We start from the raw sequence: 19,801 nt of genomic DNA, 5'->3' as shown, positions 1-19,801 counted from the left end.
GGCAGGGAGGCCGGGGTGCTTTTCTCCCCGGCACTTAGGACAGGAGGAGACTGAAGCTTGTTATCAGCTGTGCAGATGGGAATGTGGTGCTTGTCCCCAGCCCCACAGGTGCGGAGCTGGGGCTTATCTACAGGCAAGTCTGCTGCGGGTGGCTCCCAGTCAGGCAGTGCACCAGGAGGGTGGGGGGGTGTGTGGTCCCAGTCTCCAGCATGGGAGGGGAAGTGGTCTTTGTCCCCCGGTTTACCAGGATGGAAGCTGGACTGCTCCTGCTCTGCATCTCTGCTACCAGGCACGTCCCCAGGCACGCCTGGGGTGTGGAGAGGTGGAAGGGGGTCCTGGCTTCCAGGTGCACCCGGTGGGTGGTTCTGCTCCCCAGGTGTGCTGCTGCTACCTTGGAAATCCTGCTCTACTGGTGCACCCGTCTGGAAGTGAAGTCGGTTCTCGGGCAGACCACTATAGAGGTGGAGCTTGTCTGGAGCACCGGCAGAGAGATGGAGCTTTTCTAGAGCTGTGCCAGCTTCAGCCTCTCCATAATTTGTGCTTTCAGCATGAGCATCTCCTGGCCTTTTCTGAGACTGGGCGGACGCTTGCTGCGCGGACTCGGCTAACGCTAGGGCCAGCATGCGCGCCGCGTTTTTCGGAGGAGGAGGAGGGATAAGAGACACAGAACTGACGGGAACAGGATCCTGGGGGGAGTCGAGGGCAACTGCTCCTAATGGGGGGAAAATCGAGAGAGAGAGTTGATTTTATGTTACCCAATAAGGAGTGACCTAACCGTAATGACTACTATAAAAAAATAGATGCTTTCCACACTTTTTCACAGTGGCAGTTCCTTGTGAGGTGAAACACGACTTACAGCTCATGTCTCACATGCAAACGCTGCTCAACAGCACAGCAGTTCATCACAAAAAGGGAAAAGAAAAAACCACAAGAGATTGTCTAAAGGCTCCTCTTGCATTTCTAGAGAGGTAGGAAGCAGAGAATGAGACACCCTTACACAATTTTGATCATAAGGTTTTAGGCGAAAAGGTCCCTTCTTCGAGTGTTGGCAGACTTTTAATTTAAAAAAGAAAAGTCTTACGTGGTCTATTGGCTGAAATGATTTAGAAGGACATGCTAGAGATTTTCACATATGGCAGGATGGGGGGGTAAAAAAGTGGTATATAGAGTATTATGTGATTTGTGTGATGGAGGGAGAAGGCAGAGGTTAAGACCTTACTGATCTGCACAGCCCTGCAAGACACTTGTGATCAGAACTGACGGGCAATCCCCTCTCCTAAAAGGCACGCAGAGGAGGACGTTTCCGAGAGCAGGTCCCCTTTGGAACTTAAAGAAAGAATGGAGGAAAATACACTGTACCTGGCTGTGTGTGTCCAGTGGGTACAGTCTTATTCTGACTGCTTGACATTGGTCTCTCCCCTTCTTCTGGCAACTCTGCTTTGCCAGCAGCCACTAGCTGGGTGTGCTGTAGCTCTTGGTGGGCTCCTTCCCCTGCTCCTGTTTCACTGTTTTTCAGGGGCAAGGACATCTGGGTTGGGGACCTGTTTGTGATTTCAGTCATGCCAATCCCTTTGCTCCAGCTGGAAGCAGAGGAGTTTCTGGATGTGACGGGCACTGCTCCAATGGTTTCTGGCATGCGGCTGGGCAGCGCGAAGGAGACGGGTTCTGGTGTAGTCAGTGGTGGAGATTTGATGGGTTTCCGGCCCGTTGGGGGTGAGAACGTGGGGGGTTTGCAGCTCTTCTCTTCCGTGGGGCTCAGGTCCAGAGTGAAGAAGGGACTCATCTTCTCGTGGAAAGGGGAAACTGGCTCAGAGCTCGTGGCACTGCCTGGTGTCTGGGACTGGCTGCCTGATTCTGTATCTTTCTTTAGTAGGCTTGGCTTCTCCTTGTTTATGCCAACTGACTCCAGCAGGGAGGTACTGCTATCCAGGCACTCGGACTCTGCTTGGGGTGGGCTGCACTGAAAAGACATAGGGTCAAAATCCAGGCTTGCAACTCCGATATCTGGTGGGCTCAGGTCAACATCTTCAGCAGATCGAGGAGATATCAGGGCAGGAACGTGGATGAGCCCCTCATCCCCATCACTGTCATCGTGGGGAAGGTTGTCATAAGAATTGCAGCGATTCATGTTTCCCAAGAGTTCTCCGTTGAAGGAAGCAGACAGTGCATCACTACTGGACCTAGGTCTTCTGGGCCTAAAGAGTTTAGATTCACCTAGAAAAGGGTAGACAGAGATGGGCTGGTGTCAAATCTTATTCTCAAGGAGGTGACGGTTTGGTGGTCTTTTTAAAGTAGTTTTAAGGCGGTGTGTGAGATGCTCGCCTGGTTAACTCTTACACACAAAACCAATGTCGCTAGCAGTAGCTCTTCGTTGTGTTTGCTCAAACAGTCTGGTCTGATTAAGTCTGGAACTAAGCTGCGTGCACAAGTAAAACTAGTTTAAGCATGCTGTAGAACTGAGGCTTTCTCTGTGATACCCATCTGTGCTGGGCAGCAGTAAGCTGCTTCATTAGTTAGCAAGTCCAGCTTTTACTGGAGGGTTAGAAATTAAGATCTGCAGTCGGTAATGCCAAACTGCCTTTTTAAATGCACACAGCTTAAAAGGGCAGGTACAATTCGTCTTACCATCAACAGCATGCAAGGAGGTGAGTGATTCTTCACTCTTAGCTGAGCGAAGAGTCCCACTGTCTCCTCGTCCACCTGAGGGAATGCAGCAAGACAGGGAAAGGCTGAGTTAAGAAGTGGTTTATGTCTGGCTATGTAACACTGTCAGGAAACCCACAAATGGGTTTCTAGCAACAGTAACAGTTGTGCTTTATTTTAGAGACTGGGGAAAAGTAACCCCCCTAAACAGTAACTGCTGCAGATGACAGGTTGGGAAACAGCCCTCCCATCATTCTGCTGCAGGATGTCTGCATGTACCCATGGTAATTGGTTGGCTCCTGCCAGCAAACAAAACCCCTTAAAAATGGGGAAGAATGTAACATTTACACAACTTGTTTGGTGAGCACTGAACAACTATGACTTCAGTGCTCTGAGAGGACAGCCATAAGGGCACTCATAGCATGCGTTTGTTACCCTGAATTCTCAACAGTCTTAATCTGAAAATGGCACCAGGTAAAAGAGGGGCTAAAAGTCCTCACTAGCCTGTGTTTAGAGATTTGTGGTGTGTTTTACCATTGCTATTTTTAAATTAGGAAAGAGACAGTAAACTATATATGGGAAGGGCTGAGAATTCAGCCTATGTACGTTGGATGTGGCTATAAAAAGTTAAAACTTTCGGGGTGAATGTGTTTGTGGAAAAGTGCCTTTACTTTAACTGGTGTCTTTTGACAGCAGCAAAGGGAGCCAGAACTTCTTATTTCGTAATAAGTGTCATAAGAATTACTCTGAGACTTATTACAGTGGTGCCCACGTATGGTCTTTCACAGGCTACTCTGAGAAGAGTGCTAAGACGTGTGTGCTCTAGATCTGAGCTAATGTGAGAGCCATTTAGGAAAGACAGCAGTTAGCTGAAGGTGTCATGCACGACTCGAACGCTAGACGGAGATAAAAGCACACTGCAAATGTGAATTATGCACTGCTGGAAAGGCTGGGTTTTGGGAGCTGGACCTGCAGCCTCACCTGCCAGGGCTATGGCTTTCATTTCTGAGGGCTCACTGGGGTTGCGCTGCAGCTTGCGTTTGGACACGGATGAGGATTTTCCCAGGTTGAAAAAGGAACGCCAACTGCCGACTGGTGACTTCTTCATCTTGCTGGGAGGCCTTTTCCTGGAGTGAGAAAACAGGGCAAACTGCTGGAGGGGGAAGCTGCACTTAGCCCCTGTTACTGGCCGGTTGTTATTAGCACTGTCTGGTTTATAGAGCTTAGAAACTCAGACTCTTTTCAATAGCTGAGGATGGTTTTTGTTCCTATAGCTCAGCCCTGAAGTGTTGCTGGGTAAATTTCTGGTGTGGTGCAGCTGAGCAAAGCCCCACACTCATACAGCACAGCAGTGAAGGGGTGGCTTTTATTTAGCTGGCAGATGTACCAGTTCTCTATGCATTGTGAAAGCATCTCTTGCTGATGCTGTAAAATCACATTTGCCTCCTCCCACTGCCATATTTAGTGTCATCACATCCATTCAACTGCTCCCTTTTGAGGGGAATCTGGATTTGTTCCAGGCACTCAGTCCTGAAACCTGGAAAACCCCCATGTTTCCAGGTGTTCACCCCACTTACATGTCACTGTGTGTGACTAGTACAGGTATCTCTATGCATCACATAGAACAAAATGGTTTTATACATATAATAACCTTGCTGAAGAGGTGGCAGAGGCACAGAAGATACATGGCTAAACTGAGTCCAGCAGATAGCTGATGTAAGCTGAATCCTCAGAGTCCAAAGCAGGTGGGAAACTGGCTACAGTACTGCAGGTATGATTAACGTAAGTCAATATTGTCAAGATTTTGCTGTAATAAAACCCCAAACCAGTTATGACATGTGCTGGAAAGGAAACTCGTCTCTACCTTTCGGATGGGAAGTCTATGACTGTGTGGAATTTCCCCTGTAAAGCTGCAGGGCCTTCTCCCACTTCTATGTATTTGCTGTCTGCCACGATGGGAGAGTTGATCTGGGCTTGTGTTCGTGCCTGGGCTTCCTCCAGTGTGAGTAGCTTGGTGGAAGGAGAGGACACCAACAGAGACTTGGGCCGTGATAAAGAACTGTGCCCTGTAAGGGAAAACCACAGGAAACAGGAGAATCAGAACACAGCAGCACAGAGATCAAAGCTCTGCTCTGTGTGTCTAGGGAGGTGCTGTGTTTTCCTAAAGCTTTGTTATCCCAGCCACTGAAAGACATGATCAGGGTAACCCTTTCGTTAGAGGCATGGTTATGACAAAAATTCCTGTAATTGAGAGCAGCTTAGTGTCTTTTAAGAAACAGAGAGGTTAGAAACCCACATGCACATAAGCTTTCCTTAAGCTTCACCTGCATGCAAAAGCCTGTAAAGAAAGCTATGGGTTTATTCTTACACAGTTTTGGTCAGCCCCAGGTTCCACCTCTGGGTGCAACAGAAGTGCTGTGTGTGAGTTAAGGGGTTGGTGGGAAGGATGCCATTGTATCTACACCCTGGTTGGTTCCTTTCCTACTGCTGTTCCTTCAGCACCCCAGCTCTTGTGTAGTATATGAGTTTGTCAGCTGTAAATACCATCTCAGGTGAAGTTTGGGTTCCAACTCTCTTTGCCTTACCTGGAGAGGCTTAAAGCAGGCTTGGGAATACTGCTTTCACCTCTCAAGGGTGGAAGTGGGTAAGAAGCCATGCTCAAAGCCAGGCTCCTGGAAGTGCTGAAGAGATGCTGCCTTGCCTGCTCCTGGCTCATCTGCTGTGAAAAAAGCCTGAGCCATCTCCCTGCCAGTTTTGTGTCAGAGCACACTGACTATGAATGACCAAGTCGTTGAACAATTAGCTGAATTTCCATGGTCCATTCTAAGCCTGGATAATCATTTGGCTCTGATTCTTAGCATGCTTATCTTGCCCTGGCAGTCTTCAGCCTGCTGTGGGCTATTACTGCTCAGCCAAGCTAACCTCTGGCTCCTCTTGACTTAAAATTGCCATCCAGTAGGAACAGAAGCTGGACTTGGAGCAACTCTGCTGTCTAAGAGGAGTTGTTTAAAAGAGGGAGCAGTAAGTACACTGGAAAACCAACTATCTGTACCCCACAGGTGGTTGTACCTGGAATGGCTGTGCACATTTCACAGGAAAGGCAGGTTACCAAAGTAGATGGTACATGCTGACTGCTGCTTAGGAGTAGTAACAGCTCGTGGTACCTAAGTTTGGTGAGCTAACAGAGAGTAAACTCCCTTGATGCAACTCTGCTCCTTTTCAATGGAATGAGTATACTTACAGCAGATGCCAAAATACTCCCTGTCAAGTTCCTTACTTACTCTGTATTCCATTACTGAGTACAGAAAGCTTGCTTTAAATTGCTTTGTTTCTCTATGTTCTAAGGTGCTGGTGAGGGTGGACAGATCAGGCACGGTGTGGTACTGAAAGGCAGCTCCAATGGACATGCAGGAGCATTCTTGAGGATAGTTTTAAAAAGAAGGGGAAGGGAGCAAGGGGTACAAAGATTGAGGAGATTCCTTACAATTTCTCAGTGCTAGAACATAAAAGTAGCAGCCAAACATTAAGATGCATGCTTATCCTTGGCTTCTATGAAAGGTGCTAACAGCAGTTTCTAATACCAGGCTGTATTTGCCAGGTTCTAACATCATTACCCTGGAAATCTGTCTTTTAGTTTATAGAACAGATGTATTTTCAATGTCCCAGATGCCCATTAAGCGCCTGCTACCTCTTCTGATCAAGGTGCAGCTCCTGGAGGAAGACACTTACCTGCTCCATCCCGTATGACTGAACTGAGCTTGGAACTGAAGAGGACATCCACGTGGTTCAAGATGAATTCCACAACCACTGACTGGATGCGTACCTCCATGAAGGCAGCGGTTCCACTGAAGCAGGCAGACTCTATCTGCTTTGATCTGAAGAGAAGGCAGAGGAAATGAAACACAAACAGCCAGAAGAACACTTGAAGATGTGCTCCTTTTGGGTAAGGCTTTTGTGATTTTGCTGGAGAACAGCTATCTGTGTTTTATAAATATAAAACCTCATCTTGTACTGAAATGGGGGAAAAAAGCCAAAGAGTACCTCAGGAGGTTTGGAGCCCAGACAATTGCTAAGTTCTTGGTGTGCATGTTTGTGATGGAGCAGTAATCAGCAAGACGAGCCAAATGCCTCATTAGGAACTCCAGTGTCCTGGAAAAGAGGAGATAGGCCAATGTTCAGCACGGATGAGCAAAGCCATGCTGTGACTTACAAAACACACCCCTGTTCATTAGTTTCTTTAGGTTTGACAGTTCCCAGGAAATAAAATGTTGCACTATGTACCCTAAGAGTGATGGTGAAGTTGTCTTTAGCAAATAATTATACTGGGGTGAGTGAGGGTGTCTGTCCTCATTTGTGCAGGCTCAAGGAAAAGCTTCTCAGTCCAAGGGCTGGATCCAGAAGCAGAGTGCCCTGGAAATCCACTGCTTGGCTGCTTTACTGTAACACTGGGCTGCAAAACTCCACTGTGTCTGAGTCTACTTATGAAATCACTGGCTCCAGGGTTCTTGTACGTATACAAAGGTTAAACTTCACAGGGACAAGGCCTGGAGTGTGGATGGATGTTTCTGGCTGCAAACTAAACGGAGAGCTCTAGCACCCCGTGGAACCTGCATGGAACTTCTCTGCCCAGAGCAGCACAACAGTAAAGTGTTTTCCCTCTCTTGTACACTGTTTTGCGTCCTAGTGTCTCCCATGTCCCCTCTCTGGTCTAGGGCTACACCACACACAGAAGACTGATGAGCTCCAAGTCAAACACCTTTGTTCACCCCCATAAAATGAAGAGCCATTTTAGGGAAAAGGTGGAATGCACCAGAGAAAAGGAGATCACTTCTGAGAAGGACCCTCTCAAGGCCCTGTCCCCTTATATAGAGTATTACCATTAGTCAACATAAAGTACCAGCTAGTACACTAACACACACATTTATAGCTTTTATAACACATTAGTTCAGACTAATGCCCAGAGGGTTAGTTATTGGTATTAAAATGACATATAAGACAGTTACACCACTCAGGAACAGCACTGCAATGGTCCAACTAACCACCATACATTACAAAGATTCAAATAGTCATAGTGTCTAATCATAAACACATAACATTTTCATACCCCATTAAGCTGCACAGAACTCGAAAACAAGATCAACAGATCCCCTCGTTTCAATGTATTAGCATAAATTACAATACATTAACATAAATCTTCATACATCTGAATAGAGTTGGGGCATGAAATTAGCCAGTCCACTCATTTCAATTTTAGCATAAATTACCATATATTAAGATAGAAATTTAATATTTCTGCATAAATCTGCATAGAAAACAAGAAATTAGCAGCCCCCATTTCAATCTATTAGCATAAATTAGCATCATTAACATAACTCTCCGTGTATATGTATAAATCTGCATAGAGGTAAAAAACCCAAGATCACCAGATCCCCCCATTTCAATGTATTAGCATAAATCTGCATAAGGCCAGATCACCAGATCACCTCATCCAAGTACATTTGCATTTACTTGGATAAATTAACATATATCAGCACAAACCAGCACTGATTTACTTTGCTTTATCTTGTTACTTGCTTATCATTCTTTACACAGTAAGTAGTTATTGACATCCAAATAACTTTAGGAGTTGCACCCAGCCATAGAATAATTAGGGTTAAGATCATCTAGTTATTAGAATACATAACTGTTGAAGAGAACTTACCACACCCCATTACAATACTTAGTTAACTAAAAGACTCATTATCATATACTATTATGTTATTAATACCAATCACCATCTTTTTTGTGTCTAATGCTTTTTACCATAACTTTTAATACTCAAGGCTATTAACGTGTCCTTGACTATTAAACACAATCACTTACGCTCTAATAACAAATTAGTAACTAATTTGTTAGTTACACAATAACTCACAAATTAGTTATTAGTAAGTTGGAATATGTTATGGTCAGCTGGTGTTTTTTAAACACCATAACAGAATTAGTCTACTACAACATTGTATTTGCCTCCAAACAAGGAGGCAAATAAGACTATGCAGAGGAGACAGTGTTTGCTAAGGAGCAAACTTGAGCTAGAACCCATCTATCGTGACACTGACCTGTAGTGAGGAGGGGGCAGCTGCTGGATGACATCATGGATTTTCACCAACCGTTCCTCATCTGTAGCAGCAGAAACAGCATCCTGGAATGAGACAGGAAGGGATTTAGCTGCAAATAAAGACTCAATACCTGACACATCATCTGGATCCACGTGGCCTCTGCAGCACTGAGGTGGATTGTGTTGGTCTTTACCTTCTGGGGACAGAGCAGCACACAGATAATGTGAGAAAGGTCAAGTACATCAAGATCTGGGCCGCTTTATAACATCACAGAATCAAACAGGTTAGAAAAGACCTTTAAGATCATCAAGTCCAACCATTCAGGACAACTCATGCTGGCACCTCAGTACCTATAGTAAGAAAACTGAAATAAAGACTTTCAGAATCAGACTTTAAAATGGAGCCTTTCAGCCCAAATGTTCAAAAGGGAACAAGAGGTGGGGAAGGTCCCCCCGTGCTCTGAAACAGGGATGAAAAAAGGGGGAAAGAACTGTGGGATTTATTGTTTTTAAAGCTACCTGTATAACGTGGGTTCAAAACAAGTAATTTTAGATGCACTGCCTGGGATTTGGGGCTTATTTATCTGTGTATATAAACAGTGACAAAAATACAGAGTTGGACATGGATCACTTTGTTCTGATGTTGAATTTGGACACACATAGAGAAGCAGGAATTAGGCAGCAATTATTACTACAGGTGAGACCGAAAAGAGAAATCTGCATTCCCTCCTCCCAGCAAGGCTGTGCATCATCACCTTTAAAACAACTGAGCCATTCCTTACAGGGGTGTCCAGCTCCAAGTAGTGCTTGCTTCTAACCCCAGTCATGGTCAAGTAATCACTGGGGGATGACGAACGATAAGGGAATTCTTAGTTATGTCCCAATAGCCTCGACCTGGGGCCCCACAAGTGGAATTAAGATGGTGTGGTACAGAGGACAAAGGCACGTGTTAGTAAACCTAAAGGGGGAGCAGATTTCATCTCTCTAAAGACCCCAACTTAAGTAGAAGTAAGACAAAGAAAGGTGTATGTAAGACAGGTTCAGCTTCCTGATGGATCCTCTTCAGTGTTTCTCTATGTGGATGAAGTTGAGCTGAAGTGGAAAGTCAAATGCATTGCCTGGCACTTACTGAGAACTTCTCATAAAGCTGGTAGGTGAGCAGAGGGTTTGGGAGCTCACGGAAGTACAGTTTGCAGAGGGAGCCCACACAGTGGATGTCCTGGATGTAAATATCCTTTGTCAAGTCAGGGATCTGCTCGGAGTCAAACTCGTGGCTGGAAATGAGAACAGAAAAATGGGCAAAGGGGGTTGGAAAGGAGGGATGAAAAGAAAAAACAGCACAAATAATAAGGCATTTTCAGCTAGTTTTACAACTGACTGCCTGGCCTGCAAGCCCTATTGCTGCAACAGAGCTTTTCCCAAAGGCTGAGCATGTCTTCCACAAGCACAAAGGCAATCTGAAGGTTTAACTGTGACTGGGGGCTGCCTGCTGGAGCACAGTGCCCAACTCTGAAGGAAAGCTGCTGTCCCTTTGCATTGCAAAGGCTTGGAATTCAAAATGAGAAAGCAATGCCCACCAGCAGCGCCATCAGCACACGGGAACTGGTGTAAGCAGAAATCCCCTGGGGACATGCCCCTTCTACAGGGTGAAGGGAGCCAGGAACCACATGAAGAAAATCCCTGAGCATTCCCTTGGTTTTCCAAGAGAGAGGAAAACCCAAATCACACACATTTATGAAATAAAAGCTGAGCTGCTGGAATATGTGCATGGAAAGTGCTGGTTTGAATTAGGAAGAGAGACTGGCAGGGGCTGCGAGAACACGGCTGCTCCCAATGAAGCTGCGTTTCCCTAAGAGGGGCTTTCAGCTGTAAACCAAAACTACTCATCAACTGCCTACACTGCAGCCACAATGTCAGGGGCTTGGTGGCAACATCCCCAGCCTCTCCCACTGTCCAAGCCAGGCAGTTTGTAGCCCAGAAGACAAAATGTGCCTTCAGCACAGCTCAAACACAGAGTTCACCTCTCTGCCAACAGAATGGAGCCCATCTGTACCTGCGTCCAAGGCATCAGGTGCATTTGTAACTGCAGCCATCACCACTTACATCCCTTACAGGATGAGGAAGCAGCTCCTGCCTTCCCCTAGACACAATGCTGTGTGACAGAAGCCAGACTGGGGGGACAGAAGAGGTCTCTGCTGATTCAGACCAGAGGCTAAAGAGCTTATCCCAGTGCGCTGGATCTGGTGCCCTTACCGTAGTTTCTGGATGTTGGAGGCAATCCCGGACAGACGATATATCCCATCCACAATGCCATGTTTCTCAATGAATTCAGTGCAGCTCTTGAGGACCTGTGGGACTAAGGAGCAAGTGTCGCTGGTTAGTTGAGCATGTTATTAAAGTCCTAGTTCAGGCTGTGGTCTTGTCAGATGCCATGCACTAAACCCAGATGAGCTATGGCTTTAGTTCTTCTTTTAGTTCTTAGAGGAGAAAGTCTGTAAGAAATTTCACTTTAGGAGTTGGTGTGGAAAGTGGTCAGAGGTTTTCTTTGCTCTAAAGAACTGCCAGGATGTGAATCAGGTTGAACAAAGCCATCTGTGGTCAAGCAGAGACAGTGCAGGTCCCATCACACCTCCCACAAGAACTGTGGCATTGAATTACATTCCAGGAGAGCTACAGTATTGAGTAAATACATAATATTAGCCAAAGATTTCTTTTGTTTTCAAATCTATACAGGATTAACCCTTACCCCTTGGCTTAACCAAATGCAAACGTTAAGGAGATGCTACTTTCTGTACCAGAGCCAGGACAGTTTTAGTTTTTACAACTGATAATTTCCCCCCCAAGTGTCTACCAGAGCATGACTGGATTTAGAAGCTACACAATGTACCCCACTCACAGAAGCTGCAGACAAACCAGGCTATGACAGAATGGAAAGAATAAGCCCAGAGGATATAATTAGGTGTCAAGTTAATATTCAAACCGCTTCACCAACCAATTCCTTCCAGCTGACTTCTCAGCCTCATGCAGCATCCACTGCTGGAGCTATCTGTCCACCCTTGGAAGCTGAAGGAGGAGCAAATCACCTTATAAAAGGGAGATGAAACTGCCCTGAACACAGAAAGAAAACCTGGACTGAGCTTTTGTGAGCATCAGCAAACCTTCATAAGAAAAAGCTCAGATCCCTGTGGATTCCTCTGCAAGCTCCTGTGCTGATCTACATTTATTCTTACGTTAGGTGACAGGTCTGATTAATTTGCCACATGACACAGATTCTGAATAGGTCAAGTGGCAAATCCCCTTACATCAAGCAGCAAATGCCATCTGTGAGTCCATTCTCCTGCACTCAGATGCTCTGTGCTTTCCCCTCTGCAGCCTGAGGAAAGACCCATACTAAAGGGTTCCCGGGCAATCAGCAGGTGAGTCCTGAGCAAAGGGCACTTGTGCTGTGCACCCGAGCCCAGGGCACAACAAAATGGTCCTAAATTCTAACACTGTGTCAAAAAACAATTTTGGAGGACAACTCTCAGCCTTTCTGCAAAAAGATTCAAACCCTCCAGGTTTCTTATAGCCCCTTTAGGCACTGGAAGCTGCTCTAAGGTCTCCCTGGAGCCTTCTTTTCTCCAGGCTGAACAAGCCCAGTGCTTGAACAAGCCCCTAATGCTCAGCTCCACAATCCCAAAGACTTTAACAATCCACATTTGAATCTTGTTAGGGTTCCCCATGGAAATAAATACATAAGCAAATAAATACCTAGCACATTCCTGCCCAATTCCTACCAGGAGGCTGATAATGCCCGGGAAGGGCGATGCACACACTGTGTGTGTGACCCTCCAGAGCTATGCACCTCTCCAAGGCCTCATCTCCTGGGGTTTATGGAGCTGTGTCAACAAACAGCATGCTAAGAACAGTGTTTGCATGGTATTTATGGTATTTGAGCCGAGCAGCAACCTGTTGTGACAATGTGAACCAGGTCAAGGGACAACAGGGGGAAGGGTGAGGGATGCAGCACCTACAATATGCTTCCCAAAGTACTTACTTACCAGAGACACAGTTAGAATAATGAACAGACACTGAAAAAGCTCCAGCAGACTTGCTCTATGCATTTCCTAATCTGGTTACCAGGACGAGCTGTTCTTTAAGCTAAATATATCATGTCAGCAGCATGGATATTTTGGGGGAATTCTGCAGGGTTGGAGAAGTGACTAAAGTCCAAGGAGGGCTATAGTTATATCTGAAGGCCTTTGCTGGAATGGTGACTTGATTGTTCTGAGTTCTGAATGTTTAACAATTACATGTGTGTTTAACCTGCTCTGCCCTTTGAGTCCCAAGCCCTCCAGCTACATGCTTATCAACATGTACAGACACAGACCTGGAGGGGACCGTGTGTGTTACCACCAGAATGTAATGACAGGATGACAGCACAAGCTGAGACTTGAATTTGCAATAGTGAAGTGTTCCAATGCTACCACCTACAGTGGCTTCTGCCATCACGTTGTGACTTTTTCAGGCCCCTCTCCCTGCCTGTGGCATAAATCCCTAAGTGAACTTGCCAGTTCAGAGCCCAATTGCAGCTTCTGGATCCCAAACCAATCAGTAAACGTAACAATGGGGATTTCTTCTCACAGGATGTAGCAGCATCTACATTAAAATTCCACTAATGTTTAGTTTATTGTGGTTTCCTGCAATTCTACCAACCAGACTCGATGGCACACATGGTCTGTATCAAGAGCCATCAAGGCTTGTCTTAGCTCAGCACCCAGTTCCTGATGACCACCACAAACAAGCCACTTCAGCACAGGATAACACACAGAATATGCCTCCAGCTAATAATCTCTGCTCAGGAAACAGTGCCCACCAGAACTAGTATCTGTGTTTGTTAAACTCAGCTCAAGGCCCTTTCTAATTCCATGTTCCCAGGCAAGTAGCAAAACTGTGCTAATGCAGTTGGGTTTACTCCTTCCCTGAGCAATATTCTTTCAGCCACTGGCTCCAGATAATCCCTCTGCAGTGGAGGCACTGGTTGAGCTGCTAAAATCCATGGGTAGGTGCTATATTGGAATGCCCACCTCTTCATGGGAATCTGAGCACATCTCCCATTCCAAAATCAATCACCTTCCCATATTCTCTCCCTCAATAATAGGTAGTGCCAGTAACCAAAGCACAAAGGGCTGGAAATGTGGATGCATCAACAAAGGAGACCTGAGAACATTTCATCACCACAGCAGCTAAAGGAATTTATGCAACACATTCCTGAGCATCTCCCAGCTGCTTTGAAAGGTTTATTGCATCTCCTATAGGACTTGTTAACTGGCTCCTTTTCTGCCGTTAAGAGGAAGTAGAAGTTTTATGGCTTTCGTTCCGAAGGACGTTTTGATTCATCTTGAAATCAGGCACATTTCCTTTCCTAGCATCTTAGGTTTACTTTTTCCTTTTTAATCTTTTGTCATGCTCCCTCCCTGGGTTTTGGGAGGCTGGCTTTAGGTTTATTTTTAATTCTCTTAGTATGTGACTGGAACCAGTGCTATTTTTTCAGCCTGGGGAGTGAGGCCTCCCCTCAAGCTGTGCTACTTGCCCAATCTTACAGAAATAAGGTGACCTGCTGCACGGGCCAGACCTTTTGGCTGGTTAATGGACAGACACACACTCTAGTGGAAGGTGTCCCTTGTCAAGATTCTCCTCTAAGGACTCTTGTCCCACTCCTAAATCCATGTCCCCACATTTGAATCACCAGGAGTAAGAGAGAATACAAGACCCAACCAAACAGCAAACTTCAAGATGCTCCCACATTAGAATTCTTCACACTGCTGCTGAGTTGCACAAAGTCCAAGGCCACTATCACAAGCTGTGCTACTTCCTGGTGACAGGCATTGTTTGGAGGGTGGCTTTCGCACTTGGGAAAGCTCAATCATGAACAAGGGGGCTGTAAACCCAGAGCTGGTTCCAAAAGCTGACACCACATAAGGACCTTAAGATCATCTAGTTCCAACTCCTCTGTCCAGTTCCTTGGGGTTGGCTTTTTATGGTTTTAATACCAAATATCCACAAATGGAATAAAGATGCTACCAATACACATGACTCCTGTGTGCTATTGTTTTCTGTTTTGATCAATCACACTTACTACAAAAAGATAGAGGAAAAAGCATCCACCTTGTCGAGAGAGGAAGAGCACACGCAATTCCTGCACGGACTGCAACATTCCTCCTCACCTTTGTTCCCCCTACAGCTGGAGTGTTTCGAAATGCAAATACATTTTCAACTCCCTACTGTCCTCTGAGTCACTCAGGCATAAAGAATTTATCTTCTCACAGCTGCAGGCAGGGTAAAAGAGACGAGGAGAGGGCAAAACTGTCTCTTTTCTCCACTGCAAAAGCTTGTATTGCCTGCTCAGCAATCCTGCAATTCTGATTCCCCCCAAACAAGGAATTCTCCACGGGGACCCCGTGTAATGCTAACCCTGTACCCACCAATCTTGAGTTCCAGCAGTTCAGATGGTGAAGCAATAACAGCGCCTGTTATGTTTGGAAATACGCCCAAACCAGCTCAAAACTATTAGTATCAACTTGTGGTCAACTAGTCTGTGTAGCAGAGAATGCATCTGCAGGAAGTGGAACGTGCTCATCTGCGAATTTGGGTCAACTATTGCACTGTTACCAAGGTTTCTGGATCTGTTTTTACCTTCCACGAGCAGAGGCACCTACACCAGATCAGACCCATCCAGGCACCCACAACACACAGGTAAAGCACAGGGATTTACCAAAGAGCTCCAGCGAATTCTCCCCTGTGAGGGTGCTGAGGCGCTGGCACAGGGTGCCCAGAGAAGCTGTGGCTGCCCCATCCCTGGCAGTGTTCAAGGCCAGGTTGGACACAGGGGCTTGGAGCAACCTGCTCCAGTGGAAGGGGTGCCTGCCTGTGACAGGGGGCTGGAGCTGGATGAGCTTTAAGGTCCCTTCCAGCCCAAACCATTCCAGGAGTCTACAATAAAGCTTCAGCATCTACTCCTGATGGAAGCTCTGCAAAGTGTTTTCTGAAGTGAAAATCTTGGAGCAAAGCAATTCCCTTTGTGGTCCAGGACATCACAAGCAGGGATTTCACCTGCACCTTCACAAGTGGGGAGCTCTTGGATTCCAGGACCTGCCTTGTGTTTACAATTCAATCTAGTGTTTGAAGAAAGGAAAGGAAAAAAAAGCAACAAATCTGTAAATATTTACAACTTTCTCCTTTCCAGCAAAGTTTGTTTCACGTCTTGTTTGTCCTGTTCAATTTCACTCTCTAGCAGTAAGAGAGAGAGAGGAAAAGGTTGCATTTACTCTGTAAGAGTAAAACATCCACATAAACTAAATACTAAGACCCCGCTGTCCTGAATTCCAAATGGCAAAGACCCAAAGCCAGCCAGGGAGACTTTTACCATCATGAAAATTCTTAGTAAATGGGATTCCTCACATTAATAGTAGGAATCAAAGTGACAACATAGAGATAACCAACCTTACCCTTGAGCTAAGGGGAACCAGGTCTTTACAGATCCCTGCCAAGATGCTGCCCAAGATCCCATTCCTTATGTTCCTATTCCAGTCACAGTGCTCTCCCTATACTCAAATCTGCAATAAATTAGCATCAAAGGCAACTGCATCACCCAGCTCCAACCCCTGCCACGGGCAGGGACACCTTCCACTAGAGCAGGTTGCTCCAAGCCCCTGTGTCCAAGCTGGCCTTGAACACTGCCAGGGATGGGGCAGCCACAGCTTCTCTGGGCACCCTGAAGCCACAGAGCACTCTGTTTCGAAATACTCAGAGGCATAAATGAGGACATGGCACAGATGCTGCAATGCAGCACTTCCCCAGCTCCCACACTAAACAAACGCATCCTCTGCAAGCACAATTCTTTCTAATTGGGGTCAAGCTAAATCTAAGTTCTATTTGGTTTCCTTTGAGAGGAAAAAAAAAAGGAATAAAGTCTCTCTACCTGCAAAGGGAACACGGCATCTACCTGAGCCAGAGGTTACACTGAATTTGCTGCATAGAATCACAGAATCACAGACTGGTTTGGGTTGGAAAGGCTCATCCAGCTCCAACCCCCTGCCACAGGCAGAAGAACTTCTTCCTTAGATCTAAACTGAACCTCCCATTTCAGCTTAAACCCATCACCCCTTGTCCTATCACTACGGTCCCTAATGAAGAGCCCCTCTTTAGGCTTTGTCAGCTTCCCAACATCAGCAATGAACAGAATTCTGAACATAACTCCAGTAGGTTCAACACTGCATTTCTGAGGAGCACGTGAACACCTTGCTGCTCATTTCAAACACTGTGCTCCTATAAAACTACTTGGTTGTGTTCTGGTTATGAGGTGAAGGAGCAGGGCTCTTTGCTCTCTCCAGTTCCTCACAGGGTCTGCTGTGGTATCTCCGTCCCCTTTCAGCAACTGCTTCCAAATTGAGCAACATTAATGCTATGGAATGAGAGAATGTTAAAATGCTGCTCATGCATGGAGCCTGGTTCACAGGAACCCAGCAACATCACCACAAAACCAATCCCAGGATTACATCACTTGGAATACAGGTCAGAGAGCTGAATCACACCCAAAAGCAACCCTGCTGTGCGAAAAGGAGACATGCCCCTGTTAGCAGCATCCAAATTGGATCTGCTTCACTCCAGGGAGTGTCTTTTAATGCTAAATACAATGCACACCCCTTCAAGGCAGGGGAAGAAGTCAACATGGAGGGCAGAGAAAAGCTTTATTGCTGACTTGTGCCTAACTAAAAAGGGCAGGAGGAGGGTTGGGGATAAAAAGAGAACTCTCTCTTTCCCATGAATGAGCTCACTCTGCTGTCATGCCTCCTGCCCTCCCAGACTGCTCCCACAGCATGAATATATAGAGCTACCCGGTGGTGTGAATTACCTCCCCCTGATGTAGTTCTTCCATGGGTTACTGTCTGTTTCTGTCTCCAAACCACCCTGTTTCTGGCTCTCTGATGCTTTTCAAGCCCCAGCAATAAAGACTGGCTCCAGTTAACAAGCCAATGAGCCCTGCTACAGCCCCGGTTCCATAAGAACAAGCTCATGTTATTCACTAACTGGTAGTAAAACACTTCATGTGAAGCCAGGGAGTGCATGTTGCTGTTCCCATGTGACACCATGTGAACCATGAAAGAATTCCTGTCTTGCGTTTGCTCCACAGCAATGCAGGCACCTCCCCAACTTCTCGAGACGTCAAGTGAGAAGGTAGGAAAGAGCACGTGAAAGCAAAGTTCATCCAAGGAGGAGTACTAACAACAGTGTAATTTTCCCTTGGAAAGGACAGAACTTCTCTGCTGCCTCCCTAAACTGCTGACAGGAAGGTGAAAGGGACTGAGAAGAGCTACAGAAAACTCACCCTGACAAGCTGAGGGAAAAGGAAGCTGTGATGAAACATTTAACTCCTGTAGGCTTTGTGAAACCAAGGGAAAAGGCTGAGGAAGGATATACACTGCAAGGTACCGAGGCAGAGAAACGTATGGATTTAACACACCAGTTTATCATTCACTGACACTGACATATGAAGTCTAATTTCTAAATAAACTTTAAAATAAAGTCTGTTACCCTGGAAAAATAAAATAAATTATTCACTATTTACTCAGAAACTTTGGAAGGTTGAGAACTCATTGCCGGTGGTTCCATGCAGCTCCAGCACTCCCACATCAACCACGCTTGCTTCTTACTAGAATCACAAACTGCTTTTTGTTGGAAGGGACCTTAAAGCTCATCCAGTTCCAACCCCTGCCACGGGCAGGGACACCTTCCACTAGAGCAGGTTGCTCCAAGCCCCTGTGTCCAACCTGGCCTTGAACACTGCCACGGATGGGGCAGCCCCAGCTTCTCTGGGCATCCTGTGCCAGCACCTTTTATTAGATATAAGGAAGAACTACTTCTTTACATCTAATCTAAATCTAACCCCTTCAATTACTCCTCATCCTATCCCTACTTTCTCTATAAAGAGCCCCTCTCCGTGTTTCTTAGAGCCCCTTTAGGCACTGGAAGCTGCTCTAAGGTCTCCCTGTAGCCTTCTCTTCTATTACCCATTTCTCTGCTAGCACCAACTAGCTCTTTGCTGGCTACCATCACTCTGAAATAAGATTCCCAACAGAGGAAGAACTCAAGAATGGAGTGTTTCTTACCGTCATGGCCAGAGTTGAGAAGATGCTCCCCCAGGTCACAGCCAAACACCCTTTCCTTCAGTATCCCCCGTTGCTTCAGCTTCTGCTTGGTTGGGCGCGACTTCATGAATGTCCTCAGGAAGGTGATGAGCTTTCCGTGCTTTTTTGACACTGCACAACAAAACACAGGGAAAACACTTCAGTTTAGGTTGCTCTCAAGTCAGGCAAGGCCAAGCATAACACTTTCTACGGGGCAAGCAAGAACTATAGTGACATTAATTTCAATTATTTACAGATTTTCCAAGGTCCGATACTAAATAAGAGACTTGGCTTTGGTGCTAGTGCAGAAATAACAGGAGAAGCACTGAACACAAAGATGCATTTATCAGTGAAGCAGCTTCAGGTGGGAGCATCCTAAAGGATCTTAAATGGAATACTGGACAGTGAGCAGCACCTGAGAGCTGGAAAAATGAAAAAGGCTAAACCAACAAAGCCAGTGATCTTGTGTGCATTGACCAACACGGTTTGTAATCCACAAGCAGAAAGAAATGCACTGCCATTCACTTTACTCTCATGTTACTCTGATTCTAGTGATCTTAGGGGCCTCCAGAACAAACAAGTGACTAATAATATCTGAACATGGAGAACGTTTGCCTCTAAGTGCCCTTTCCAGCACACCTGCAGTGTGAATGGCCCTCGCTGCAGCTGCGGACGCACGCTCCATTCCAGGGCTTTCTGAGTCTTCTCAAGCCATTGCAAGATGAAAACATTACTGTCTTTGTTTGATTTAATAGCAAACTAAGGCAGCTGACTTGAGGGGATGCAGTTTATCCTCTCCAGAATAAATACAAGAAGCCTACAAAGAGAAGAGAGCTGTCCCTCCAAACCTCCTGTTCCGTTTCCCTACGCATCGCCACACGGGCTCTGTGTTACACTG

The 19,801-nt window shown here is 46.0% G+C and overlaps 1 protein-coding gene across 1 annotated transcript; it reads right to left on the bottom strand.

The window, feature by feature from the left end:
* Nucleotides 1–11: 11 nt before the first annotated feature.
* LOC104401384 (rho GTPase-activating protein 32-like) lies at nt 12–19,027 on the bottom strand (the record flags this gene model as incomplete). Its single annotated transcript, XM_010023848.1, has 11 exons — nt 18,886–19,027; nt 10,991–11,093; nt 9,867–10,011; nt 8,739–8,821; nt 6,685–6,792; nt 6,373–6,518; nt 4,508–4,709; nt 3,625–3,770; nt 2,626–2,700; nt 1,360–2,214; nt 12–712 (listed from the first exon to the last, which is right to left on the bottom strand). Coding segments are annotated over exons 1-11 (2,670 nt in total), but the record flags the coding sequence as incomplete, so codon positions are not given.
* Nucleotides 19,028–19,801: the final 774 nt, after the last annotated feature.

This window comes from Nestor notabilis, unplaced genomic scaffold (genome assembly GCF_000696875.1).
Source record: "Nestor notabilis isolate BGI_N333 unplaced genomic scaffold, ASM69687v1 scaffold541, whole genome shotgun sequence".
Taxonomy (NCBI): domain Eukaryota; kingdom Metazoa; phylum Chordata; class Aves; order Psittaciformes; family Psittacidae; genus Nestor; species Nestor notabilis.
This window is presented reverse-complemented; position numbering and strand designations above follow the sequence as displayed.